The following is a 25,278-nucleotide window of genomic DNA, read 5'->3' on the forward strand; positions in this document are numbered from 1 at the left end:
TTATCCTCTCAACTTGGCCCTCCTCAAACGTCTCCATTGACAAGTTCGTTTCTTGGTCGCATCTTCCTCGTCACTTCGATTCCCCCGTCTCGACCACACTCACTCGGTACATGCAGGCGTAAGTGCTTGGTCTCCCTCTAACCATGGATCACAAAGACGTCCCTTCTGCCCACGGCAACCTTCCCATGCAACATACACACGACCTCGACAACAAGCCCAAAGCTCTCAATGATCTGCCCGTATCTGCCCAGCGACCTACAGTAGCCCTTGCAGCAGACCCTACTCACGATCCGGAAGACCCTTTGCGACAAAAGAAGCACGGAGACCCCGAAAAGCTCGAAACCTCCTCCGAGCACGACACGAACCTAGGCGACGTATCCGATATCCAAAATGCAAGCAAACGCCCCACAAGCAGTGCAGGAACGAAGAAACTCAACACAACACAAACTGTCATCATCTTCATGACCAATGAGATCGGCATCGGTATCTTGTCATTGCCAGCCGCTCTGAACACCCTTGGGTTCTTCCCGGGTATCATTGCCATTGTCGGTATGGGGATGCTTAGCTTGTACACTGCCTACAATCTCGTTCAGTACTGGCGCAAGTATCCTTACATGCTCAACATTGTCGACTACGGACGCGTCCTCGGCGGTCCCTGGCTCGAAGCTGTCTTTGCCATTGGCTTCCTCATCAACATGGCTCTCATCAGCGCATCGGCAGTGGTCACTATTTCGATCGGTCTCAACACCGTCAGCGAACACGCGACCTGCACGGTCGCCTTCTCGGTCGTTGCGGCCATTGCCATGTGGGCCATGTGCGTACCGCGTAGTATGCGTTTCGTGTCATGGGCATCGTGGCCCTGCACCATCTCCATCTTCTCGGCCGTCATGTTCGTCATGATTGTGCTTGGTGTTCAGGGTCCCCGCAATGCGGGAGCACCTCTCAACCTGAAAGCTATCGGAAGTCCCACCTTCACTGAAGCTGTCGCGGCGTTCCTGAACATCGCCTTTGCTTTTAGCGGCAATCAAGCGTTCCCGACTGTCCTTGCTGAGATGGAGGACCCCTCTCGCGACTACCCACGCGCTGTCACCATTGAGAAGTGCGCCACTACCACTATCTACTGCATCGTCGCTGCGGTCGTCTACGCCCTTTCCGGTGAATCCGTCGCTTCGCCAGCGCTCGGATCTCTCCAACCCTTGATGGCAAAGGTCGCTTACGGAATCATCTTTGTTGGACTCCTTGGCACTGGTTTGGTGTTCGGCATGACCGCCGCGCGCTACCTGCACGTCTTCTTCCTGCGCGAGATCGGCACTCGCCAGGCCAAGAAAGATGGAAGCTTCAACGCTGAAGTCTCATCTAGCGCGTCCGGGTCGTCGCGTGGCCGCCGCGCTTCCATCGCAATGGGTGACGTCGGTAACAAGACTGAATGGGCTGTCTGGATCTTCTCGGTTACCCTGTTCTGGGTCGTCGTGTGGATCCTCGCCAACGCCATTCCGGTGTTCAGCTCCCTTCTCAACATTTCCGCCGCGCTTCTGCTATCATGGTTCACCTGGGGTGTTACTGTGCTTTTCTGGTTCCATCTCAACTGGAACGGCAAGTGGCGATCAAGTACAAAGAAGCTTGCGACGGCCGCTCTCAACGTGTTCATCATGTCGGTCACGCTCTTCATGATGGTACCTGGCATGTACGCCAGTATCCGCGCTTTGATGAACACGTTTGCCACAACAGATGTTAACGGCGCATTTACATGTGCGGACAACAGCATCTTGTAAAGACTTCACGTTCTTCTGGATATATGAATTAAGCTTTTACCTTCACAGGCTACGAAGTAGTCCACCTCAAGATCTCGCTTTGTTCCTTTTACAGCCTCGTCACAGTGTCCAGTTCGCCTAGAGATGCTAACTCGACGCGTCGCAAAACGAAAAACATCGAGAGTCATGCGCGTTGTTGTCTTTCAGGAACTGTCGTGACAGGTGAACGCGACTGCCTTTTCGGGAAATAGGTCACGGCCACCACCGAGGAACGACCGCGACTACCAACGACAACCGCTGACCCTACATTTAGGTCCTAGTATATGCCTCCAGAAAATATCAAGACGTTCCTTGCACTTCTGACACTGGTTTGGCAGGTCTCTGTCGTGAGTACCCACATAACAGAACGTGGTCGAGGCATGACATCACCTGCGCATCATCCCGGCATCCACTTCAAACATCACGCCGTTTTGCCACCTATACATTAGGGTCTTATGGATCTATTCCCGAACTTGTGGTACCCATGCAGGAACAACCGCTGCGTATAGGCCGGAAATGAATGTAAGAATCATCGCCGCATCATACAAGGTGCTCGCCATGATGCCGACGACTTGCCGTGTCGTCGATCTATATGCTGCGCGAGTATAACAATAGATATCAGGACGTGCTGTCTCGATTTCAGGTCCAAGTAGGATTCTTTTGTCGTACGAGAATCCCAGTACTATCGAATCGCAAAGATGCAGCACGTCCTTCAAGCTGGTCTATCCTCTGGGATGTCAGCCGTCACTGGTATCCACAGCGGCAAGCACACCAAGCCTAACCCAGTCGACCCTTCCTTTGATGGTCTCGCAGCTGTCATGCCAGTAGACTGGATCCCAACCGCCGACAAAAAGGTCACATACAAGGGCAAGAACGGAGATGTCCACGCTCCGCAACTGTGCATCGGTGCCTGGCCTTGGGGCGACACTTCTACCTGGCACTGGAAGCCCGAGGAAGAGCCCCATGTCGCCGCAGCATGGAAGCACTGCGTTAGCAAAGGGGTCAACTTCATCGACACCGCCCAAGTCTACGGCACAGGCATGAGCGAGACAATCTGCGGAAGACTAGTCAAGGACATGCCAAGAGACAGTTTCGTCATGCAAGACAAGTACTTTGTCGTACCCCAAGCAAAAGACGTCCTCCACCCCACCATGGCCCCCCTCAAGAAGCTCGAAACCTCACTCAAGAACTTCGGCCTCGATTACATCGACATATACCTCGTGCATGGCCCCATTCACCTTCAAACCATCCCCATGATCGCCAAAGGCATGGCCGAGTGCGTGGAAAAGGGCATGACCAAGACCGTTGGAGTGGCAAACTACAGTCTCGCAGACATGATAAAGATGCAAGACGAACTAGCCAAATACGGCGTTCCCCTCGCCATCAACCAAGTCGAGTTCTCCGTCCTCCGCCGCGAACCAGAACTTTCTGGTCTCCTCCAGACCTGCAAAGAACGCGGTATCGTCTTGCAGTCCTACTCCTCGCTCGCCCAAGGTCGGCTTACGGGTAAATACACATCTGACAACCCGCCGCCAAAGTCATACCGCTTCTCCAGCTACGATATGAAGGACATTGAGCCTGTCAACGCGGTGCTGAAGAAGATTGCGGATAAGCGCGGTGTACCTCAGAGTGCTGTTGCGCTGAACTACAATATGTGCAAGGGTATTACGCCGGTATGTGGTGTGAGGAAGGAAGAGCAGGCTGTTAGCAATTGTGCGGCGCTGGGGTGGAGGTTGAGTAATGAGGAGATTAGGGAGATTGACAGGGTTAGCTTTCAGGGACATACTACGAGTCTGTGGCAGCAGGGTTAGATGGAAATGGGTCACGCTGGTTCGGAACTGAATGAGCAATCACGTAGCTCCGTATGAGTGTGCTGAAGTATTGAAATTCTACGCCTATCTCAGTAGCGAAACGAAGGCCTACTTCATGTGCATGTCGTTGATGAGCAGTTAAACTCGGGTGCTATCCGACCTTATCACAGAGGCTACATTCTGTATCAAGAACCCTGGAAACCGATTCTTATATACCCATGCCTTGTATTCCTTCTTGTAGCGGTGACAGTGAGCAGGGATGCCGGCCCGACGGTTGGACTGAGTAATATCGTCCATCCACGGCTCAGATGCCTCGTACTTGACTATCATATCCACGTCAAGCTCCTTGCTGTACGAGTGAATCCATAATTCCTCCACAGATTTCCCGAGAAACTTGCTCCATCGGCGCTGAGAGGTAGTGGAACTGTTCAAGTCGGCAGATCGAACTCGAGAGTTGTTGATTAATTCTTGGAACTGCGTTTCGAGATCCAATGCTCGCCTGCTAAGCGTCCATGGAAAGCGATGCGAGTGGACAGAGGGGACAGAGCTAATGGCGCTAAGCCTGACGGCGAATTCCGGGTACCTTTTGCATACTCGAATAAGCGGAGCTATGTTGACGCGAGGCACAATGTGATCGAGTCGGAAGGTGAAGGAGGTACTACCGACCAGGGAGTGTCCTTTATGCGGTAATACAAATGTCTCCATGTAGGCGGCGAGGTCTCTGAGAGGGACTCGATGTGTGAAGTGCTGGAATTGCAACGGAAGTGCTTCCTGCCGAACCTGGTAGTTGACCTGGCAGAGATGGAAGTAGGTTCGATATCCGATCTCATGCACCAAAGGTGATTGGCGAGTAAAGCTCTCGTCTGCAGATTTTTTGCAGTATGAGTATATGGTGTTGCGCAGTTCTAGAGCGAAGGTCAGCGCACTGCTATTTATCGACCTAGAAAGTTGCTGCTTTACCTCCGGGTAGATCCATAAACCCAATCTTTGTCGCATCCTGCTTGGTACCAAGTCGGCGCAGTGAGTGCGTATTTTCTGTCTGCATGGTGACTGCGAGATGGTTGCGGGGTGAAGCTGAAGTTTGGTTGTACTGTGGTGATCGGTGGGAGTTGATGCGAAGGACTGAAGAACCTGGTGAGAGAGTGACACCTGGGCAGGAGCGTCCGCCATAATGCGCTAGTCCATGTTGGTAAGTTTGTTCACACATTCGCGCGTTGGTCGCAGGGAACGCTTCGTCACTATGATTACACAGGCTCACATCATACCTAGGTAATTGGTCTACTGTCTTGGTCGCGATATCGCCGAACCATGGACGGACGCAAAAATGGTTCGTGGTAGCGGACCTACCGAAGACATAGGCGTACACCATCTTATATAAAGTCAACATGCGCCCTCCAACATTCACGCCACAACCCTCCACATTCGACAAATTCCGACGTCGATCGCAGCGCTAAACACATCATGCTGACCGGCACTACTGGGTGTTTAGTAATACTGCCATGGCTGGTCTCACTTGCCGCATGCGACTTTCTTTTTGGTAGGCATTCCATACCAGACTTGAGAGATTCAGATCATGAGTACTTGTACGGAGATCTTCATCATTCAGAAGACGCAGCAAATATCATTAAAGACATGTTCGAAGCACCGAGCCAACTCACCTGGCTCTTCATCTCCTTCAGCCTCGTCGGACTCTCCACCTGCTATTCGCGCTCATTGGAGAAAACGAAGCACATGCTTCTTCACTGCCTCTTAGCTACCAGCCTCGTCGTGCGATTCTTAGCCATATTCTCAGGTATGCTGCATTTGAAGCTGCGATCCCTAGACTGGATTATTCCCTGGCTTGCAATATCACCTTTGAACATCCTCATCCTTACAGATTTCATTGACCTCCGTGCTTGGGAATGTACGTCTTTGGGAACATTCCTCAATAATGTTTGGGAAGGCGTGTCTGGTGATCCCGCAGCAACCGACTGCAACCGTATCGTCAAGCCTCGATTCGACTGGACGATGATCTGGAATACGACAGAATTGGTATCAACCCAGGACGCGATCATTCGACTAGCCTACTACCACCTCTTCGAGAACACGGTACATGTCATGTGCCTCCGATACTATCACCCACACAATGAAGGCGCGCCATACACTACGTATGTCAACAACTCGGAGATCTTGACCGGGTTACTGGCGTTCCAGGTGGCGGCTTGGATATATTGCAAGATGCGTGAGAACGCCAAAATCCTGGAGGACGTTGAGAAGGGAGCTGCTGCCCTGCAGATGGGTCCAGCCCATGCAGATCATCTTTAGTACTGGTGGATTGTGGCCCGCCAGTATTTGTTGATCGTTTGTCATCGCATATTCATTTTGCTGTACTTATGTCGTATATCGAAAATGGCCCGAGAATATTTGATGAGGTGCTCCGGCCTGACAGTTCCCGATGTGGTGGATCGTGGTTGGCGATGACGTCGCGCGTTGGACATTTCCGCAAATCGTTAGGCTGCGATGTCTAGGCAAGCTTGCACGTACCCGAAGGGCTTTGCGTTAGACAATAAAGGTATAGAGAATCAAATAATTCCGCCATGGGCGCTCAAGTGACCGAAGCTTTTGCTTCGGCGATTTTCGCTAGCCCGAGATGAGCACATTGACCGCGTGTGAACGGGTCACAGACAAACTTCCAGCGCAACCTTAATCGACATGTAAGTTGCGCCAGACACATCACCTGCGCGCACCGTCCCGGCGACTACCGGCAGGCTGGACAAGATGCGGGCATGATGCCAGGCGCTGGAATTGTGAATCTGCCGCTCCAGTGCAGATAAGATAAGCCTCATCGAAAGTGGGGATCGAAGGCGCTGATCAGGGGTAAAGCACGTGCCCCACCCCGGTCATCTCAGTGTGATAGCAATCTTACCGACGACTTCATTCGCCCAATGCGTTTCATCGACCATTGAAAGGGTTTAGCCTTTGTTCTCACTCGATGCCGCAATCCTGACTGAAGAAACATATGAGCTAGCAGGTGCCCCAATAGACGGTTGTGCCGGTCTCTTTACTTTTGTGCGACTTGCCCACAGTACTTATTCCTAATACCCACGCACTCGCCGTGGTGGTGTGGAAGAGCAGCCATGTCGTTTTTGGGCGACCTTTTCAGTTGTGGTCGGGCGAGACGGACGCGTGAGACGTCAACAGAGCCGCTTGAAACAAACGACGCGACGCCCGAGCCCAGCAACGCGCATGGAACTACTGCAACCACCCTTCACCCCACGATTGAGAAGCCGAACGACATCACCGCGCCCAACGAAGACCGTTTCGACCGCGTCGCGAATCCAGTGAGCGCAAGTGTACGGTCTGGTGTTGAGAGTCGCGGCAGCAAGAACGATGATGTCGAGCTGGCTGTCATTTCGGAGAAGTCGAAACCGAGTGCAGGATGGATGGTCGAACAGAGGGTCCTAGTCACAGCTACATCCGCCACAAAGCAAGACACATCGTCAGTAGCCGAGGAGCAGGAGCCTACGCAGCAACTCGACCAAAAGCAAGAGGAACAACATGCTCGTGCAGTCACCCCGCCTGTTCGCTGCGCCACCCCTGAACAGGAGCCATGGAACTCGACTCCCGTCGCCTATACCCAAGTCGAGCCTGAAGTCCACGACATTGCCGCCGCTGCGCCTGTGCGATGTGCGACACCTCAACCAGAAACCCGTGCGATCACCCCCGAGCAGCAACCCGAACCGAGTACCCCGTCTGTACATGATGAGACACCAGAACTGGCTATCGATGAAGTCACATCCACCAGTTCCGACGTTGACGATGTTGTTGAAGACATTCCGGCACCCAAGAAGACCGCACCACTTTGCTTCCTCAACATGCCGCCAGGTATGTTACTCCCTAGCCCATAAATACACACACGCGCTAATATCACACAGAGATAAGGAACCGCATCTACGAGCGCATAAGCGAGGAGGTGCCCATCAGGATGTGCCGTCACGATGATCCGGCTCTAGTCCAACGCGAAGGCGAAGCCACCCCGACCAAGCGGAGACAATACTACAACCTTACGCAGGTATGCCACCAGCTTCGCGAGGAGTTCCTACCGATATACGCGGAGAAGGCACACTACATCATCGACCTGTGGAGCCAGAAGTCGAACCTGGTCAAGATTGATTCGCTCAAGGGCCATGTCTCTTTGGACATCGATGCTGCGTGCTTCGACATGGAGCCCATTGACCTGTTGCCGCTCATCCGATGCCTTGTCCGCACGCGTCGCACCGATTGTCGTTTCACCTCCACAGAGGGAGTTGTCTTCCGCAGCATCTCTGAGATCGTCGGCGAGCTTAACAAGCTGCTACCAAACCCTGCCAACAGCAACCAAAGCTGGCTTACCGCAGTCAACGGGCCGATGAAGAGGATCGACTTGCACCTGTTTCCCCACGACGACATCCGACAATACTACCGATTCCGTGGTGCCGAGCCCCTGCTGCGCGTAGTCTACCCATCGGCCGTGAGTGAGGAGTGGATGAAGCGGGCCTCCAAGTCTGAGGGATACGAAGCGTACTTGCAAAAGACTGGATTGGACAAGTTCGAGATGCACGTCGTTATCGGCCACGCTTCTCGACGGACTACAAATGAAGGTCGCCTGCCGCTTGATTGGCGCATGAGCTACCAGCTATCGAGGCACTCCATTGACAGCCGCGCTCCCCGCATGTCTATGGATATCGCAGCTGCTCGCATGTCCATCGACAGGGCGCCTCGCATGTCATAATGACGAATTGATAATGTTTGGGGCGAATGCGCATCCTGCGCTTAGTGCTTACGTCCTGCACTTCACGTCAGAGCTGTATGCCATCTTGGGCATGGCTATTTATGATTGTAACAGGGCGCAGCGCTCATTTACTTGTAATGTTTTCTAGGGAGGGCAATCTGTTTGTAAGCGCATGGCCGCCCAGTGACGAACCACGCTCATCTGCAGTCACTACGGGCGGCGTCATGGCATCATACCCTTTTATGTTTTCTATACCCCGAAATCGATCAAAAGTTTTTTCCTGCCTTCGCTCTGAACATCATGACCGACTCAAGTACTGCTAAAATATCGTCCGCCCCGAGATGCGTGCCATCTTACGACACCAGTGATCCACTCCAGAAAGATGTTACGCGCATTCTCCAAAGCTTCAAGAATGATATCCTCGGCATCACATTTCTACGTAGCGACGGCGTTCTACGCTCGCTGACTGCAGATCGTAAAGTGCTCTCAGCAGAAGGACCCAGTAAGCATCCTATCTACTGGGTCGTTTCAGTACACTTGACTTCATCGAAGCTTTTCTGAACTGCTTTACATAAGACTTCAAGGCGCAAATGACGAACCAAGTATTCGCCGACGGTAGCGAAACGCCTCAAGAGAGGTGGCTTGAGCAGGATGCAGGGACTCTGCCAGAGCCGCTGTCACAGCAGGAGATTGACAGGGTCAAGAATCAGCCTGACGACCGGAAGGACTTGCTACTGACGCGTATGCGTGAGGATGAGAAGTGAGTCACGACGCCTTATTCTGTGGAATCCTGTAGGATCAACGCTGACAACTTGGAGTTTGTTGGACGTCAACGGCGTGCTTGCCTGAGTGTCAGGCTGGGAATGCGTTGCGAGCTGCGATCAGATGGCATGCGTGACGGCGTCAAAGTAAACCTTGTGGCGCTCAAAACCAAGCTTCCTCGTACGTGTTGACACAAAAAGCCAAACTTGTTCGGATGCAAACCATATTTGACTTCGCGCCGAAAAAAAAGCATGGCATTCGTAGATTACGACAGGATCGCCAGCACACAGCGGGCATGTGCCGGGACGCCTGAAAGTTTCAGAAATCTGTGGCCCAAAGCATTTGTCGAAACCTTCTTATCTTGTCCTTCAACGAGATGTAGCGCATGTTCGGCGTGGACTTGTACCAATTGTGTCGAGAAGAAGACGTTGAAATTGTGCATCACGACGGCATGTGCCTATCATGAGGGGCGGAGTCACAAGACACGGGGTCTGGCTCTGCAAACTTCACCAATCGGCATAACCTCGGCCCGCGAAATAGCCCTTCCCTTTCGCCCTCATTCATTACTCCTGCAAGCCCATCCATCTTCAATTCTCATCATGGTCCCCGTTCCACATCTGCACAAAGTTTCTCCGCACCACTTTACCTCTACGATGGCCCATGATGCCTTCTCACTTGTGCGCTCGGCGGTGCTAACGCCTACCAAGCTTCCTTCTTAATTTCGAGAATTTCCCCGGATTTGCTTCGAAACACCGAAAGCCAGCCCCACCAATGATATGGTGCGCACGCGGGTACTAGACGTGCTAGACTCGGAGTAGTACTACAAACGCTGGCCAGATATATACCCATGCTCGGCTCCCGTACAATCAGCACCCAGCACTACTCCGCAAGGCGTAGGTGCTCTATCCTGATGGCGGAGCAAGCTCAATCTGGTAAACTAACGTGGAGTCTACAATACTACCACCGGGAAAGATGGTATTGTAGTGGTGTGTAGTAGCCATCTGCGCGCACACGTGGGAAAGTAAGTACATTGCTATAAAGCCGTCTTGTACAATGAATCCACATGGGGTTTCTAGCTCGTCGTCCTTCCTCAGCCAGTCTTCAAGATGCGGTTCTTAGCGACCGTTACTGCTCTGCTTCTGGCCCCTACGGCTGTTTTTGCAGCTTGGGGCTACACCGATGACGGCAAAAACTATGTTATCGATACGAACGCGAATCTCGTCGTCAAGGTCAGCAAGTCAAACGCTGACATGACTTCGATCAAGTACCGTGGCGTTGAGTACAACGGCCAGAATGGCAAGAATTCGCACGTGGAATCTGGCCTCGCACCCGGCACTGTCACCATTCAGCAATACACCAACGTCATCAAGGTGACGATGAAAGTGGGAACGCTCGTTCACACTCTCGTCTTCCGCTATGGCAACCCCAACGTCTACATCTTCATGAACAAGAAAGATACCAGCATCACTGTGTCCCGATACATCCTTCGCATCCCGCCGAACATCTTTACCAACAACATCAACGAAGCCACGGACTGGGTGCCGGATGGTGCGACTGCCATCGAGTCTGGTGACATCAATGGACTCAACGGTCAGACATGGTCCAAACATTACTCCGGCAAGTTGTATGGCCGTACTATGGACTACGATTGGGTTGGGTACACCAATCGAAATGTCGGCATGTACATGATCAGGTCGAATCATGAGAAGGCTTCGGGCGGGCCTTTCTTCCGAAGTTTGGTGCGCCGCGGAGGTAGTGGTGGTCCAGATCTTTATGATATCTACCACTACAACATGGGTACGTGAACTCACTCTCGGCCTAGACCAAAACATCTGTTAATGTGTTACAGGTCATACTGATGTGATGCGCTTTGGCCTGCAAGGTCCCTCCGTCCTCCACTTCACGGATAGTGGTGCCGCACCGAGCACCGCACTCTTCGCTCGCAACGCTAACTGGGACTGGATGGACTCCCTTGGAATCGATGGCTGGGTTCCGGCTAGTCAACGTGGTGCCGTCGCTGGTGTTGGTTTGGCCAACGTAAAGAACGGTTACCAGTATGTTGTCGGTCTGAAGAGTGCCCAGGCGCAATACTGGACAATTGCATCATCCAGCTCTTGGAGAATCAGCAAGATTCTACCAGGCTCGTACACTTTGACTGTATACAAGGGTGTAAGTGAAGCCATACATCAGCACTTTGTTCTGACGTGAACTCACCCGATCTTGCAGGAACTCGAGGTTCACACTAGCACTGTTACCGTCACTGCTGGAGGCACCGCAGCGCTGAACACGATCACTTGCAACGACCCGTCGGACACGGCTGTCATGTGGCGAATTGGCGAATGGGACGGCACGCCTAAGGGTTTCCTGAACTTCGGCGACAGCCCCATGAAGCCTACCTACATGCACCCATCTGATTCGCGCCTCGCCAAATGGGATGCTAGCAACTATATTGTGGGTACCAGCTCCGCTGCCAACTTCCCCGGCTACATGTGGAAAGACATCAATAACGACCACCTCGTCTACTTCCGCCTCAGCGATGCGCAACTAACCAATGGCGCAAAGATCAGAATCGGTGTCACAGAGGGCATGTCTGGTGGAAGACCGGCTATTGCCGTGAACAGCTGGACCGCTACCTTACAGTCCGATAAGGGCCAGGGCGATACCAGAAGTCTGACTGTTGGAACGTACCGCGGCAACAACTACGTTTATGAGTACAGTGTGCCGGCAAGTGCGTGGGTGAAGAGCGCGAGGGAGTACCAGATACTGAAGATCTCTGTCATTTCTGGAAAGACGTCTACGGGTTATTTGAGTCCCAGTATCAGTCTCGACGCGGTTGAGATGATCGTGGCCTAGACAGCTTACTCTTCTTCTTCTCTCTCTATGACTTGCGCGTGGAATCAACATACGTAGGGAAGTAGCGCAGAAGCAGCAAATGCGTAATGTCGTCGAGCTGGTGTATTCTGGTTTCAATCATCGCATCGCGCTATTGTATCAGCCTTGTCTCTAATTTAGGTATGTATTCACGCGCTTCTCTCATAGATAGGGTCACATGTCTGGTAAGTAGCATAACCCTTACTTCGGTCACCTGTGTCACTATCTAATATTGACCAGCCACAACCCCCATGTCCAACGCTATCTCTCCTACGCGCCTGCCTGCGCGCCTGGCAGAAAGCTCAGATGTAGAACTAGAAGTTTGTGCCCCGCTACAACACCCGTCCCGACACTCAAGGTATCGAAGCATCTACGCGGATGCAACAAGTAGTGAGGTTGCCCGACGGGACTGTCATTGCGCAGACAGAAATCGGTTACTATCCTCCAATGACAATTCAGAGTCCTCGGTGTCCCCCGTTTATGCAGTACGGGTATCAGCAGACACCAATGGATATGGCATATGGCTCCCCAGTGCCTCAAGGAGGTGTCTATGGCTACAACGCCCCCGCCTACATGACGCCATACCCTCCAATCTTCTCGACACCTTACCATGTGCCGCAGTCGTTCCCGCATCCGGATTTGACCACCAGAGTGCGCCCTGCTCGTTACGTTGTCAAGGATGACTCTGGCTCTGAGCCTGATGTCTCCAGACGAAGTTAGACCAGAGTGCGCCCTGATCGTCGCGTCGTCGACACCTTTGACTGATGTTATATCGCCTTGCACGCTATTTGGTACATCTGTAGAACCATCGCAAACTTTGTCAGAGTATGGGTACCCCAGTCGCATCGTCTCCATCAGCAGTTACGATGTAAGCTGTAGCTATGTATGGACGTAAACAGTCACAGTCCCATCAAACCCAGAGCAAGTGTTGGCGCAGCTATCAGTACCATGCAGACTGCCACCGCACAGGTGTGCTTTACTCTAACTCAGCCGGTGATCACTGATCTAGCATGAACAACCAGACAATCGAGGAGCGCTTGAACGCGACGGTCCCAGTGCCCAACCCACAAACAATGGACATCAAGCACGCGATTGGAATAAAGCTTGCGATTTTCTCCTGCACAGAGCCTGACCTGATTCACACTCCCGAAGTCCGCTCTGAACCAACGTGCAACCGAGCCAATACTACGACGCCACTAGCATGACTGGAAACGATATCAAAGGGAAGTTCCAACGAAGGTCAGCAAGCCAGAAGGAACGTGCGGATGAAGTGACTCAGTTTGTGGGAAAGTTGGCCAACCAGAAGGAGGAGTTGGACAGAATGGTTGCCCAGGGTCTCTTAGACATCAAATCAGAGAACATCTACGTAAGGTATGCTTCCCGAATGCATTACCACGATCTAACTTACAACAAAGGCCAACGTGACCAGCCTCGACGATATTGGGCCCCTGGGTTCCTTCGAGGAGTGGACGATGAAACTAAATAACCAGTCTTCCGCCGCCCCAGAGGGTACCACTGCGCTAGTTCATATAACCGTTCCACCAGCCAGGAAGGCGCGGGCCGCCTCGGTCCTCCTCCAAGAGGCTATTACCGAATTGAAAGGACTACCCAAGTACACCGACTCCATTTTGAAGAATGAAGAGTTGGAAATCACGCAACGTTACGAGATGCTGGTAGCAGCGGATGATTGGTACGGCAGCATGCTAATCCAGGCGGCTGAGCTTTATCTGGAGCCAGCGGAGAGAACAATCAGTGCCTTCATCGACGCATACAAAGAGCAAGGAAAGGATCTTGATCAAGACACCCTGCGAGAATTCGACAACCAAAGTCCCGAGCAAAAGATGCAGATGATGTTGGATCACCGGGTCGCTACTTTCGCAACCACTGCCGATAATCGCGAGATATCAACCTTTCGCAAAAATATCCTCATGCTGCTCATGTTCACACAGAGCAGATGGAAGTCAGAAATGGAAGACTGCCTTAAGGAGCTTCGTGGTGTCCTCCCCTTAACCGAGACCATCTAGTCAGGGACGGAGCGGATCGTTGGAGGAATGCCTTGTGGTACTATTCGTGTGTCAACGTAAGATTGAATGAGAGATGGCTGAGATAATCGAAGATGGCGGATACAGTGGGTTGATACGAGGTTACTGCATACAAAGCATTAAATGTCCACAAATGAGTGATGTGTGAGGCAATGTATGCTCCAGGCCTAAAATATGTTTTCTGGTTTCATGTAACTTCGACATGTACCCGAAGTCGAAAGCACACTAAAGGTACCTTGTATAACTAGTCGCATAGACAATCAGCGAAGCTGTCTAATAACCTACAGTCTTCATTGCTCGACTGTCCATCGTCGAGCTAATGTAGAGGTCATGCGCAAGTTCGACGTGCTAATAGAGAAGAAGCCGATAGAGTACATCAGCTCTATTATCATGAGCTATCTTCTATCGTCCACCTACCTAGACTGTCCTCATCGAATGATGTCGTGTTGTGATCAACGACTGGTCGCCGCGTATGAGCTCGATTTCGAAGGCGTGGCAATACCTCGTCCCACCACTTTGGGTCGTTCGTATCGGAGGCTGTGATGTACATAGTTGGCGAAGTCATTTGCTTGACTTGGCCCAGAGACCTCTGGAAAACATCAATGCTGTTCCATTGCATCTCGCCAAGTTCTTGGATCATCTGTATATAGACGTTATGCCTCGCTTGTGCTGTTTCGTCGACTTCGACGACGGCGTTATTGAACTCCCAGGCGGCTTCGACGTTCACGATCTCCACGTTGACGTCTTCGCGCCCCAGGGCTATCAACCGCTCCAGAATCTTCCGTGCTGCGATAGCCCAGTTGGCGTGGGCATCTGCCACCGAGATATCCGCTAAAACAATTACAGTCTTGTTGTACTCGCTGTCCGGACCGGGTGTCTTGAATGGTTTTCGGATGACTACATCGACATCGTAGTAGCGAACCGAGGCTTCCCGCAGTATCTGGTGAACTTCAAGCACAAAGCCGCCGGCTAGCCACTCGCGGAAGCCTTGATGCCGAGTTGTGTGTACTGGCGGTCGTGGCATGCCGGGAGAGCATACGCGATAGGATGATCTCGTATCTAGAAGAGGAAACGGTGTCATGGTGGTTAGATGAAGGAGGGGGGTGTCTGGAGATTGCGCGAGACGCCGCAGCTGTCTCCGATGGGCTTGTGAAGTAGTTGCCTCGTGACGTGACTAGTTCAAGCTAGAAGAGTCTAGCAATTTTGCGCGGCGGGTTGAGCGTGGTCGGAAGAGACCCGATCCTACGTTAGCAAAACAAGTACGGTTGGAGGTTTGTCACTTCCGCTGTTGCGATAGATCAATTTGCATGATGGCAAGAGCATACCGTTTGCAGACCAGTCTCCGTGGGCCCAGCGAGACAGCGAACTCTCTGATGAGTTTGTGCCCACGCTGTACATGCGCGCATATGTCGACAAGCAGGGCAACCCTCCCAGCCAGAAGGACATTGAGCTGATCTTCAATCACCTACGCCTGTACATCTCAGGAGACCCCCGATCAGCCCAACAGAACGCCAACATCGACAGCCAGACTCGTGGACACAGTAGCGCTGCTGAGATCAAGCAAGGTCGTCACTGCTACCTTGGGCGCCAGATTCGTGCCGAGCGCATAGAGACGTTTTGCGAGGCGGTAGATCGAAACCTGCTCCAACACAACCCTGACAGCGGCAGTAGCCAGTCGGTCGTGAAAAATCCGTTCAAGTATTTTGGGGTCACCAGCCACCCTCATCGCCGCCTGAACCAGCATGCTTCGCAAAAGTCTACTAACCGTATCATGGCGCTAGTCACCAACGTCGGCAAATATTTGAAGTCTGAAGGATCGATAACACGCAGCTACGAAACCAAAAGCTACACAATCTGCCATGTGGCGGACGAAATGGAGTATCGGCTGAGCGAGGAACTCTTCTGCCGAATGGGTGGAGGATACTATTACACTGGCCGGGGCTTCAACATCGCAAAAGCTGGTTCGGCGAGCTCTGGTGACTTGGGTGAAACCAATTTCCGCAATGGCACCAAGCAATGGGCAGCGTGTATCGACTGGCGACTGAGACACACATCTTATCTTGGCGAGGAAGACGAAGTTCTTGTTGAGGCGTCGTTTGTGGTGTGAGATTCGATATCTTTATCGCGATCACATCGCCTACCATCTAGTATGCTGAACGATACTTCTCATCAAACTACGAAACAATCATTCACAGATCCTGTTTCATCACCCCAAAACCTTAACCATGGCTTCCCTCCACTTCTCGCCCCATCTGCCCATCGCATAAAGCGCCATACACCCCGTGACCACACTCCAAATGCCCAGAATCGTCATCAACCATCCGTTTCCTATTGCACTCAATATCGGCTCCGCAACTATCGCGCCGGTGAAAGAGAAGATGTTTCGCACAAAGTTATTCAGTGCAATTCCAGACGCAGCGCGTCTGGGCATGAACTCCGTGAGCATGGTATTGACCAACGCGAAAATAAGCATACTGCCAATGCCAAAGAAGAAGTTACTAATCATAGGTACGATCCAGTGGATACCCTTCTCCGCGGTCCAGCCGTAAACGATGAGAGCCGAAGGCCAGAGAATAGCAGCGATCCACGCATTCTCCTTCATCCGATCTTCAGGGCGGAAGATGAGCTTGCCCCTGTCGTCGTAGCGGCCTGCCTTCCGGGCTTCGCGGTGCATGATGCTGTCGATCCATTTGCCGCCAAAGAGTGAGGCGAGGAGGTAGCCGACAGAGTTCGGGATGTAGAGGAGGCCGATTATGAGGGTGGAGAAAGAGTAGGGTTGGGCGGCGAAGGTGGATTGGATGCTGATGTTGAGGATGTAGAGGCAGCCGAATGTTATGCTGGCGTAGTAGACGGTTAGGAAGACGGGTGGGAAGCGGAGCCATGCTATGATTCGCAGTGGATCGATGAAGATGTGGCGTAGGTGTAGTAACATGCTCTTAGTCTTCTGGACAGTGGAGGCACGTGTAGTGCTTCTTCCGAGCGTTGTACTTTGTTCTTTCCCGGCATCGTTGTTGGGTAGGGCTGTTGGGTCCGCGGAGGGTTTCTCTTTTCGATGCAGGGTCTCCGGAAGAGCGAATATTATGAAGATTAGGGTCAGCCCACCGTAGATGACCAGAAACCATTGTGTTGATCGCCAGCCTAGCCCTGACCCCAAAGCACCACCGATGATGGGCGCGAAGAGAGGTCCACAGAGCGGTCCAAGGTAGAAGATGCCCATCGCCCGTCCGCGCTCTTTCGTTTCCCAGACATCGGCGATAGTCCCTGCGCCTACAGCCTGTACCGATGCCGCTGCACCACCAGACAGGACGCGGAAGACGATCAGCATAGCGATGCTTGTGCTGATCGCAGAGAGGATAGCGAACAATACGAAGAGTATGAACGAGGTGATGTATATGGTACGTCTACCCAATCGTTCAGAGAAGGAGCTCCACCACAATGGGAAGATGGACATGCTCAGCATGTACACAGCAACGCTCATGTTGGTTACCGTCTCCGTAGCATTGAAAGCTACGCTGATCTCTTGCAACACTGGCATAACGATTGCGCTACCCATCGGTGCTGCCATGGCACAGAAGGCGACAATGAATGTGAGAAGCCATTTCGTTTGCCGCGCGTAGTGTTCTGGATTCTCAACCTCTGGGATGAGCGCGAAGCGTGCAAGGAGTCCACGGCGCTGTGATCGTGGAACAATAACGGCGTCGGGAAGAACTGAGGTGGTTCTTGCCAGGGTAACTGGACGTTGTTTCGTATTCGATGTTCTCGGCTGGTCGGCATTGGTGGAGTGCGTTGAAGCCGTTGACGCTCGTGATGACGAAATTGACATTGTGTCGTCGTTCCCTTGGTTGCTTGTTTCTAGCATGTCTTTTTCCGATATTTCTTCCTGTTCTAATTTCGTCTCTTCTTCGATGCCTCGGTTCGGCACATTCTCCTGTTTCAACATCCCGGAAGGCGATCTTGCCTTCTCGTCGTCTGCCATCATCGCCCGTTGCAAAAACGACAAGAGAGAAAGAAAGCCAAGTAACGCAACGTCCCGATCTTCACAAGGTTATGTCAATCGACAGCTTGCATTGATTTCCGCGTGCACCTGCTCTTTTCCGTATGCGTCGTAATACCTCGGTTGTCGACAGCCGCTATCTCTAGCTCTTCAGCATACTATCAACGCGTACCTGTACGCTATGTACACCGCAGTGTGTCCTCAACACGGGGAATGTGGGCGAAGAAAAGTCAAACCAGGCCATGACTCCAGACGAAACCCAGCGAAACGCAGTTGTTGAGCGATAACTAAGCAGAAGTGACTGCCGACATAGGCGGTTTGCCATGCGGAAACAAATCGCATTAATTATATCCGAAGCAAGGGTGGGCCCAGTAGGAAGCATGCTTGCGATCCGGGTAATTGGAGCTTCACGGCACGGGATGTGCCAGGTGTAGATCTGTCGTATCTGTCGTAGGGCCGCAGCGAAGTCAGCCCGTTTGATGCTTATGTGTGTGCATCTGCCAGCGAAGTGCAAACACCGTTGAGGTGGATATGGCAGGAACCGATCGCATCTGCAAGGCCGTTATCGTCACATTTGGCGTTGTCGTGCGAGCAAGTTTTGGCGGGGTAACGATGGGTTAGCTCAAAATGGCTTGGAAGGGCCCATCGTGGCCTCGGCTTCCTCATTCCGTCATCGTCGAGAACTATCCCACGATACCATCAAGCCATTGGTCTTCGATGCGAACTCAATCGACCTCGCCATATACCACAAGCTGATTGCCCACGTCATGGCAACCCAGAACCAAGACCGCCTCCGAACACACTTCTCCTCGGCTCCCGACAAAGAACACAACAACCGCTGGGACGACCTATGGAGAGATTCTACATTCCTACCTTGGGATCGTGGTCACGCGAACCCCGCATTGATTGACCTGCTGCAGGAGCGTGGTCGCCCATTGTCGTCCCCAGACCCAAATCCTTCTCTCGGCGCACCACCACCAAATAGCGAATCGGCGGGTTATGCGTCACTCGCTGGACCTTTACGAGACGATAAGAAGAGGAGGAGGGTGCTTGTGCCGGGGTGTGGAAAGGGATACGATGTAGCGCTCTTCGCGGCGCATGGATATGACGCTTATGGGCTGGAGGTGTCCTCGCATGCTGCTGAGGCTGCGAAGGGTCATCTACAGGACGCTGGCAAGGGCCCGTTGGAAGGAGAATACAAGGTGGCGGATGAGAAGATCGGTAAAGGGGCGATGAATGTTGTATGCGGGGATTTCTTTGAGGATGGCTGGTTGGCAGATGTAGAGGGCTGGGAGGGTGATGAAGGATTTGACATTATCTACGACATTACGGTGAGTAGAGTCCCAGACGTGCCTCGTGAAGATTGCCTGGTGTTCTGTACTGATGCGATGAGTAGTTCCTCTGCGCGCTCCCTCTGTCGCTAAGGCCAAAGTGGGCATCTCGAATGACCACGCTTCTCCGCCGGCCGGCCACCAACTCCCAGTCTACCGGCGGTGTCCTCATTTGTCTCGAGTTCCCAACACATAAGCCCGCATCCTCCGGTGGCCCTCCGTGGTCGCTTCCGCCGCTTGTACACACTGAGCTGCTCAAGCAGCCAGGCGAGGATATCTCGTATGACGATCAGGGCGTGGTGACAAAGACGGATAGAGAGGAGACGGACAACGCGCTGGTCAAGATCGCGCACTATACGCCTAGGAGGACCCACGATGCTGGCGTGATCAAAGGTCTCGTACGAGACTGCGTGAGTATGTGGCGGCACAAGGCGGATTGTCCGGACGAGCAGAGGTGGCATTGAGCGTAGCGGGTTGCTGAGGGGCTGCATATCTCTGGTAACCGTTTTGTAAATGCCAGTATCTGCATTACCGCTCCCAGCCTCATCCAACCCTGCGTAGCGAGTTGTAATGCTCGCCTAGACCGTGACTGTGCTTGTAGTATCCCAGCCAGATCTCTTCCTTCTCTTTGACCTCGTCCTCGGCCTCTATCTTGTCCACCTGCCCATCGCTGTGCAGCACGCATATCCTTAGACCATATGTCCGAGCCAATGCTAGCAGTTCCAGATGGCCACCCCATTCGCCTGTCTCTCTAATCTTGCGCACATGCTCCGGCAACGGGTCTTCCATGAAACCCGAAAAGTCGTCCGCGTGGCCCTGGATCCAGTCTGCTGCTGCGTGCCGGACTGTCTTATATGCCTCGGCCTTAGCGTCCAGTCCTTGGTCTCCCTGTCCATTGATGGTGACACCTATCCTCGGCTTCAAGCCCAACTCCCGTGTCTGCAATTGGTCCGCGACTGCAGCGTACAGACAATGACCATCCGCGCGTATCTCATGCAGCGCCAGCCCGTGTTTTTGTAACTGTGTCGCCATGCGTTCTCGCTCTAGTTCGCGTGGGTTCGGCGCGTTGGCAGCTTCGCGCTCTGCTTCTGCGATGATGGAGGCTTGTTCGGCGGCGCGACGGGCGAGGCGGGCTTTGGCACGGTTCGGCTTCTTCTTCCTGGGCTCGGTGGAATCGCCATTGGTGCTGCTGTCTTTGCTATCCGAACCACCTACTCGGAGATTGGACATGTCTTCTTGGATATCCTGCGCTTCATCCCCAGAGCTTTGTGGGTCCTCTGCTTGTTCCTCCGCATCCACAGCCTCTCCGTTCAGCACGGCGAGTTCATGCGCCTGCCGCTCCTTCAACTCGCGTTCGAGTCGCTCGCACTCATCGTTGACACCCTTCCGTGTCTTTTTACTCGCTTGTTTCTTCTTTTGTGTTACACGGGATACGAGGTCGCGTTGTTCTTTGCGGTGTCGAGATTGTAGCGCTTCGAGGGTTTCTGGTTCAGGTGTAGGCGTCGCGTCGCTCATTGTGACGGTGTAGGGTGTCGCAGAACAAGGTAGGTAGGGAGGGGAGGAGAGGAAACGAGGCAAGGTAGAGACCGTGGGACCTTTGCTGTGAGATCGACCAAACGATGGTGGGGTGGTGGGGAGCGCGACATTCTTTGGCGTCTCGGTGAATGGTTTCGCCGGCACCTACCTCGTCTGGCATGCTTCATCATCTGTCTTCATCCACATACTTCGCCTTTTCCCAAAGATGCCATCATTCGGATGCTCAAGGCTTGATACCAGATCTCGTCTGCGCTTATTCGAAAATAAGAGATCTCGCGGAAACCCACATATCTCGCTAACTTATTCCCTGTCTCCTTTATGTCGTCACTTCACACTTCAAGAGATGGGTTTAAGCAGGTATTCATCTCTTATATTGCTGGCACCGAGATATGACATGTTTCTTTCCTGCTTTCCGTTTTCCCCTCATGTGCTCGACTGGAATCGTAGGCACCCGCAGTGTCAAGGTAGTAGGTTGCCTACCATGATCTCACGCGCCGAACATTTTCGAAATCGTCAGAACGCTTGTGAGCGATATCGAATTGAAGTCGTTTGACCACCCAACTCTAGAATGGTAACAGAGTTTCAAGCGTACTACGATAAGGCCTGGTAGGCTGGAGACATTCGAAATAACTCTCACTTAAGATTCCGTCTTTCGGTCAGCCAAGATGCTCGAATCCTCCATATGAGCCTACAGTGCACTCCCGCATTTGCTCTCTACGCTCGGCTCATGTTTGTAGTTCTGCATGTCTAGATGGACACCATCAACATCCAGCTCATTCAGAGACAATTGCGGACGAAGCGAGATTATCCGAACCGTGAAGCCCAAGGTCGTACAAAGAGAACCGCTCAGCTACCAGCAATATCCTGTGAACATAGCCGGCTCTTACACTACTCTGAAGATAGTTTTACAAACGAACCCGGTCCAGAAGTCAGCTTCACCATCCCGCTCCTCCACCGCACCTTCCTTGGCGGCCGCGCGCCTTCCATTAGGCGCTACCGAGCGCACAGGACTTGTCAACACCACCGCTGAAATACCACTGGGACGCGTCATCATCTCACTCTGCTATTGGTATCGATTGGTACCCGACTATCACAGAAATGCCTTTCCACGACCAGGACTGGGAAGACCTGCAGCGCGACTGCGACATCTTCCCTGCCTACAGCGACTTCATCTACGGACCCGACGAGCGTCTGGTCGTGACCCAGGAACCTGGTTTACACCCTGCGATATACTACATGAATCCACCCCCGCCGGTCCGGTACACTAACAGCATGCCTTCACGGTCTTGGTCTTATAAGACCGCCGAACGATTCGAGGGGCTTGAGCCTGCAGCTATGAGAGAGGTGCAAAATGCGAACTATGGCTTCGTTAACACCGATATGGGTGGCACACGCAGCGGCAGTACTACTCCTGGATTGGATGTACGCCCACAGACGGGCAGTCCCCTCTACCCGTTGTTACCACCGCAGGGCGTCCGCACTGTTTCCGAGAAGGCAATTGCGCAACGTAGCATGTCGAACGCGTCGCAGCGCCGACCCCAGCCTGGATCAGCAGTTCGCTTCAGCCCGTCGCAGCAGCAGCAGCCAGTGCGAATGACCAGGCAACAGACGCAGATGAGGAATGCTCCAGTCTACCAACAGCCTGTTGTTCAGCAACAAAAGCCGTCCTTCTTGCGCTCATCATCTACGACTGATGTCGATGAGAACCTGGCGCAGGTGAACTCACGTCACCAGCCAACCATGCTCTCGCCTTTCACCTCACCAGCGCCGATGCTACCCTCGCCAATTATGCTGCCCCAACAACAGTCATACAGTGCCACCGGTCTGCCTGAGACTTCTACCCCCAGCCTAGCTTTGAACAACTTCACAAACCCGAGTAAGCAGGTCCCTCTTCTCCGGCCAGTCGATATACTGCACGATCCGCGCTACAACATCCTCCACCCCGACAAGCGCATGGAGATCGCCAAACTCCTCCACGAAAATGGGGCTGTTGTGCGCGACTCTCAAGATAATGATCTGCGAGCGAGAGCTTTCGCGAACATTCAAAATGCCACGATGATTGTCAACCAGTCAATGGCCAGCATGCAGGCTGCGATGGAGTTGCAGCAGCAGAGGGCGCAGCAGACTCAAAATCAGGAGGGCTCCCAAGCGCGGATGGGACAAGTACATCAGACTCAACAGCCTCAGTTCCAGCCTCAAGCTCACCAGGTATATGCTCAACCCCCGCTTCAGCCGGGCATCACACCCGTGCAATCCTCCCCGTCGTCCCCGGACCCATACTACACTATTCCTCACACTCCTCAACTGCAGATGTCGCCACCTCAGCCACCCGCACCTCAAGGCTATCCGACGTCGTATCCTCAGGATTCCACTCCGAACCCTACACCGCCGCAACTGTCCGTCCAGCTCCGTGCGAACATCAATCGCCACCTGCTACAGGTCTGGCAGTGTCTGCGGGTCGTGTTATGTACCCCGGATAACCCGTCAGAAGAAGCTGCACAGAACAAGGAGCGCTCAGGTCGGTGGATTGAACAGTTCAAGGCTAGCTTGCCAGGTGAAGGACGCCCGTACCTGATGCAAGTCATGTCAAGGATGATCAAGGAGCATAACGCAGGGGGAAATGTAATGGCGTTGTTGGGGGTTCCTTCCCGACCAGCCTAGTGGCGGTGGATAAGGGCGCGCTGCGGAGGTCACAAGAGATTACATGCTTCTGCTATACAAAATGGCTTGCAAAGAGGAATGCACGACAGTACATACAAGATAGCACCCAAAAGCCAGACTTTCAAAAACACCAGTTGCGACAACTGAGCCCTCTACAGCATGGCGTCAAGAACGCGTAACCGCTGCTAGTGGATGAGTTTAGTGTTGAGATTCTACGGTAATGACAAGATAACAAAGAGCCGAACGCTCTCTGCTATCCACCCATGAAGCTTCCCAAATCAGAAGCTTAGCCACTGAGATATTCCCTTGGTGTGTCTCATTCCTGAAGGTCGCGTGCGAAATCTCGACGTGTACCCAAAGCGCTTATAGCTTTATGCACTTTTTGCCACACTTCTTGCAGTTCTCGACGTTGAACTTCTCGTAACATTGTTCGCAGGTCATCCAGCTGTTAACCATGCAATTTACCAACCTGAATTTCTCATATTCCACAGGAAAGACTTCTTTCATCCGGTCTTGTAGCGTGTCGAGCCGCGCATCGACCTTATTGCGCGTATCGCAACAATGGAATTCATGCTGAACAGCACCACCGTCTGTCATCTCGATGTCCATCCAGTTGACCCTTGAGTTCTTCTGGCCGCCAATAGGGGGGAGGCGGACATGGACTGCATTTGGGATATTGCACATCATCCTGCCGGGAAATTCGTAGCAGTTGGGATTGCTGTAAGCGTCATCTGTGAACCCCACTGCAAAAAAGAGAAAGTTAGTGATTTTGCATAATGCTCGATAAACAAGCACTTACCCATGACCATAGCAACTGAATCGACGAGAAGCTGATGGATATGTGGGTTTTCCCACTTCCCTCTCGCTGTAAAGCACAACTTGGCTAGAACTGAGATGAGTGCATGCGTACCCAATGCGGATGACATTACTTACTCCACTTCCATTCAACAGGAAATGGTTTCAACTTAGTGACTTCTTCGACATTTATGCAATAGCGGGGTGTGTTGAAGGCGCCGCCCTCGACGCACTCTCCATCGCGCTCTGCACAAAGAGCTTTCGTTACATGGTCAATTCCATCTTTCCATTGTTCGCCTATGAAAAAACCTGAGTTGATGGCTGGACGGCCAACCCAGACTTCCACAGTGGCAAAGCCGTGGTGGACTTTGAGTGGGCTCCAATCGCAACATGTGGCGGTAGTCACATCTATCGATGTCAGTAAGTAGATGCCAGGAGACCATGGAGAGCCGCGCCATACCCGTGTATTCAACTGGCGAGACGTCGGTCATGCTGTCGAAGACAGTGGGAACAGCGGCAGTGAGAAGTGCGAGACCAGCGACCACGTATAGGGCCAATGTACTGAATAGTCTCATGTTGGGCGGAGGGATTTGCTGTTGGTATAAACTCGATCTGAAATTGGGATTGGTTGAGTTAGGTCTCGGGAATGGAGTAAAGAGAGTGGAAGGAGCAATTTTGTTGAGTGATATGTACAGGTGAAGGTGACTATAAGCCAATCGGAGCCTGGTCAACGGTTTAGGATCGTAGTGAAAAAATCAGAGCTTCCTGGTGGTAAGGGCGAAAGTTGCCTATGCGGAGCCACGATTCCTCAGACAAGACAAGCCCTCTTAATAGGCAGCTTCACTAGCTGTGACAGCTGAAGTCACTGCTTTACTTCATGCTGCATCCTATATATGGCTTGTGGTTATGCAGTGTCCTATACAGAGTAGTGAGAC

At 52.7% G+C, this 25,278-nt stretch overlaps 13 protein-coding genes across 13 annotated transcripts; 9 read left to right on the forward strand and 4 right to left on the reverse strand.

Moving 5' to 3' along the window:
- Positions 1 to 143: 143 nt before the first annotated feature.
- J4E83_003816 (uncharacterized protein) lies at positions 144 to 1,772 on the forward strand (the record flags this gene model as incomplete). The annotated part of the gene is made up of 1 exon (XM_049330749.1): positions 144 to 1,772. The coding sequence occupies one exon, from the start codon at positions 144 to 146 to the stop codon at positions 1,770 to 1,772; it is 1,629 nt and encodes a 542-aa protein (XP_049190166.1).
- A 716-nt stretch (positions 1,773 to 2,488) lies between these two features.
- Positions 2,489 to 3,601, forward strand: J4E83_003817 (uncharacterized protein; the record flags this gene model as incomplete). Its single annotated transcript, XM_049330750.1, has 1 exon — positions 2,489 to 3,601. The coding sequence occupies one exon, from the start codon at positions 2,489 to 2,491 to the stop codon at positions 3,599 to 3,601; it is 1,113 nt and encodes a 370-aa protein (XP_049190167.1).
- A 3,116-nt stretch (positions 3,602 to 6,717) lies between these two features.
- On the forward strand, positions 6,718 to 8,351 carry J4E83_003818 (uncharacterized protein; the record flags this gene model as incomplete). The annotated part of the gene is made up of 2 exons (XM_049330751.1): positions 6,718 to 7,465; positions 7,516 to 8,351. The coding sequence occupies 2 exons, from the start codon at positions 6,718 to 6,720 to the stop codon at positions 8,349 to 8,351; spliced, it is 1,584 nt and encodes a 527-aa protein (XP_049190168.1).
- A 590-nt stretch (positions 8,352 to 8,941) lies between these two features.
- J4E83_003819 (uncharacterized protein) lies at positions 8,942 to 9,200 on the forward strand (the record flags this gene model as incomplete). The annotated part of the gene is made up of 2 exons (XM_049330752.1): positions 8,942 to 9,111; positions 9,170 to 9,200. 2 exons carry the CDS (start codon positions 8,942 to 8,944, stop codon positions 9,198 to 9,200), a joined length of 201 nt encoding a protein of 66 aa, XP_049190169.1.
- A 1,019-nt stretch (positions 9,201 to 10,219) lies between these two features.
- J4E83_003820 (uncharacterized protein) lies at positions 10,220 to 11,966 on the forward strand (the record flags this gene model as incomplete). Its single annotated transcript, XM_049330753.1, has 3 exons — positions 10,220 to 10,910; positions 10,963 to 11,282; positions 11,340 to 11,966. 3 exons carry the CDS (start codon positions 10,220 to 10,222, stop codon positions 11,964 to 11,966), a joined length of 1,638 nt encoding a protein of 545 aa, XP_049190170.1.
- Positions 11,967 to 13,185: 1,219 nt separating this feature from the next.
- Positions 13,186 to 14,008, forward strand: J4E83_003821 (uncharacterized protein; the record flags this gene model as incomplete). Its single annotated transcript, XM_049330754.1, has 2 exons — positions 13,186 to 13,355; positions 13,414 to 14,008. 2 exons carry the CDS (start codon positions 13,186 to 13,188, stop codon positions 14,006 to 14,008), a joined length of 765 nt encoding a protein of 254 aa, XP_049190171.1.
- Positions 14,009 to 14,414: 406 nt separating this feature from the next.
- J4E83_003822 (uncharacterized protein) lies at positions 14,415 to 15,050 on the reverse strand (the record flags this gene model as incomplete). The annotated part of the gene is made up of 1 exon (XM_049330755.1): positions 14,415 to 15,050. The coding sequence occupies one exon, from the start codon at positions 15,048 to 15,050 to the stop codon at positions 14,415 to 14,417; it is 636 nt and encodes a 211-aa protein (XP_049190172.1).
- A 372-nt stretch (positions 15,051 to 15,422) lies between these two features.
- On the forward strand, positions 15,423 to 16,133 carry J4E83_003823 (uncharacterized protein; the record flags this gene model as incomplete). Its single annotated transcript, XM_049330756.1, has 1 exon — positions 15,423 to 16,133. One exon carries the CDS (start codon positions 15,423 to 15,425, stop codon positions 16,131 to 16,133), a length of 711 nt encoding a protein of 236 aa, XP_049190173.1.
- Positions 16,134 to 16,232: 99 nt separating this feature from the next.
- Positions 16,233 to 18,005, reverse strand: J4E83_003824 (uncharacterized protein; the record flags this gene model as incomplete). Its single annotated transcript, XM_049330757.1, has 1 exon — positions 16,233 to 18,005. The coding sequence occupies one exon, from the start codon at positions 18,003 to 18,005 to the stop codon at positions 16,233 to 16,235; it is 1,773 nt and encodes a 590-aa protein (XP_049190174.1).
- A 782-nt stretch (positions 18,006 to 18,787) lies between these two features.
- On the forward strand, positions 18,788 to 19,815 carry J4E83_003825 (uncharacterized protein; the record flags this gene model as incomplete). Its single annotated transcript, XM_049330758.1, has 2 exons — positions 18,788 to 19,351; positions 19,417 to 19,815. 2 exons carry the CDS (start codon positions 18,788 to 18,790, stop codon positions 19,813 to 19,815), a joined length of 963 nt encoding a protein of 320 aa, XP_049190175.1.
- A 79-nt stretch (positions 19,816 to 19,894) lies between these two features.
- Positions 19,895 to 20,866, reverse strand: J4E83_003826 (uncharacterized protein; the record flags this gene model as incomplete). The annotated part of the gene is made up of 1 exon (XM_049330759.1): positions 19,895 to 20,866. The coding sequence occupies one exon, from the start codon at positions 20,864 to 20,866 to the stop codon at positions 19,895 to 19,897; it is 972 nt and encodes a 323-aa protein (XP_049190176.1).
- Positions 20,867 to 21,985: 1,119 nt separating this feature from the next.
- Positions 21,986 to 23,548, forward strand: J4E83_003827 (uncharacterized protein; the record flags this gene model as incomplete). The annotated part of the gene is made up of 1 exon (XM_049330760.1): positions 21,986 to 23,548. One exon carries the CDS (start codon positions 21,986 to 21,988, stop codon positions 23,546 to 23,548), a length of 1,563 nt encoding a protein of 520 aa, XP_049190177.1.
- A 363-nt stretch (positions 23,549 to 23,911) lies between these two features.
- J4E83_003828 (uncharacterized protein) lies at positions 23,912 to 24,918 on the reverse strand (the record flags this gene model as incomplete). The annotated part of the gene is made up of 4 exons (XM_049330761.1): positions 23,912 to 24,291; positions 24,348 to 24,431; positions 24,482 to 24,751; positions 24,804 to 24,918. 4 exons carry the CDS (start codon positions 24,916 to 24,918, stop codon positions 23,912 to 23,914), a joined length of 849 nt encoding a protein of 282 aa, XP_049190178.1.
- Positions 24,919 to 25,278: the final 360 nt, after the last annotated feature.

The sequence above is a fragment of the Alternaria metachromatica genome (genome assembly GCF_023757995.1).
Source record: "Alternaria metachromatica strain BMP 0045 chromosome Unknown scaffold_6, whole genome shotgun sequence".
In the NCBI taxonomy this organism is placed as follows: domain Eukaryota; kingdom Fungi; phylum Ascomycota; class Dothideomycetes; order Pleosporales; family Pleosporaceae; genus Alternaria; species Alternaria metachromatica.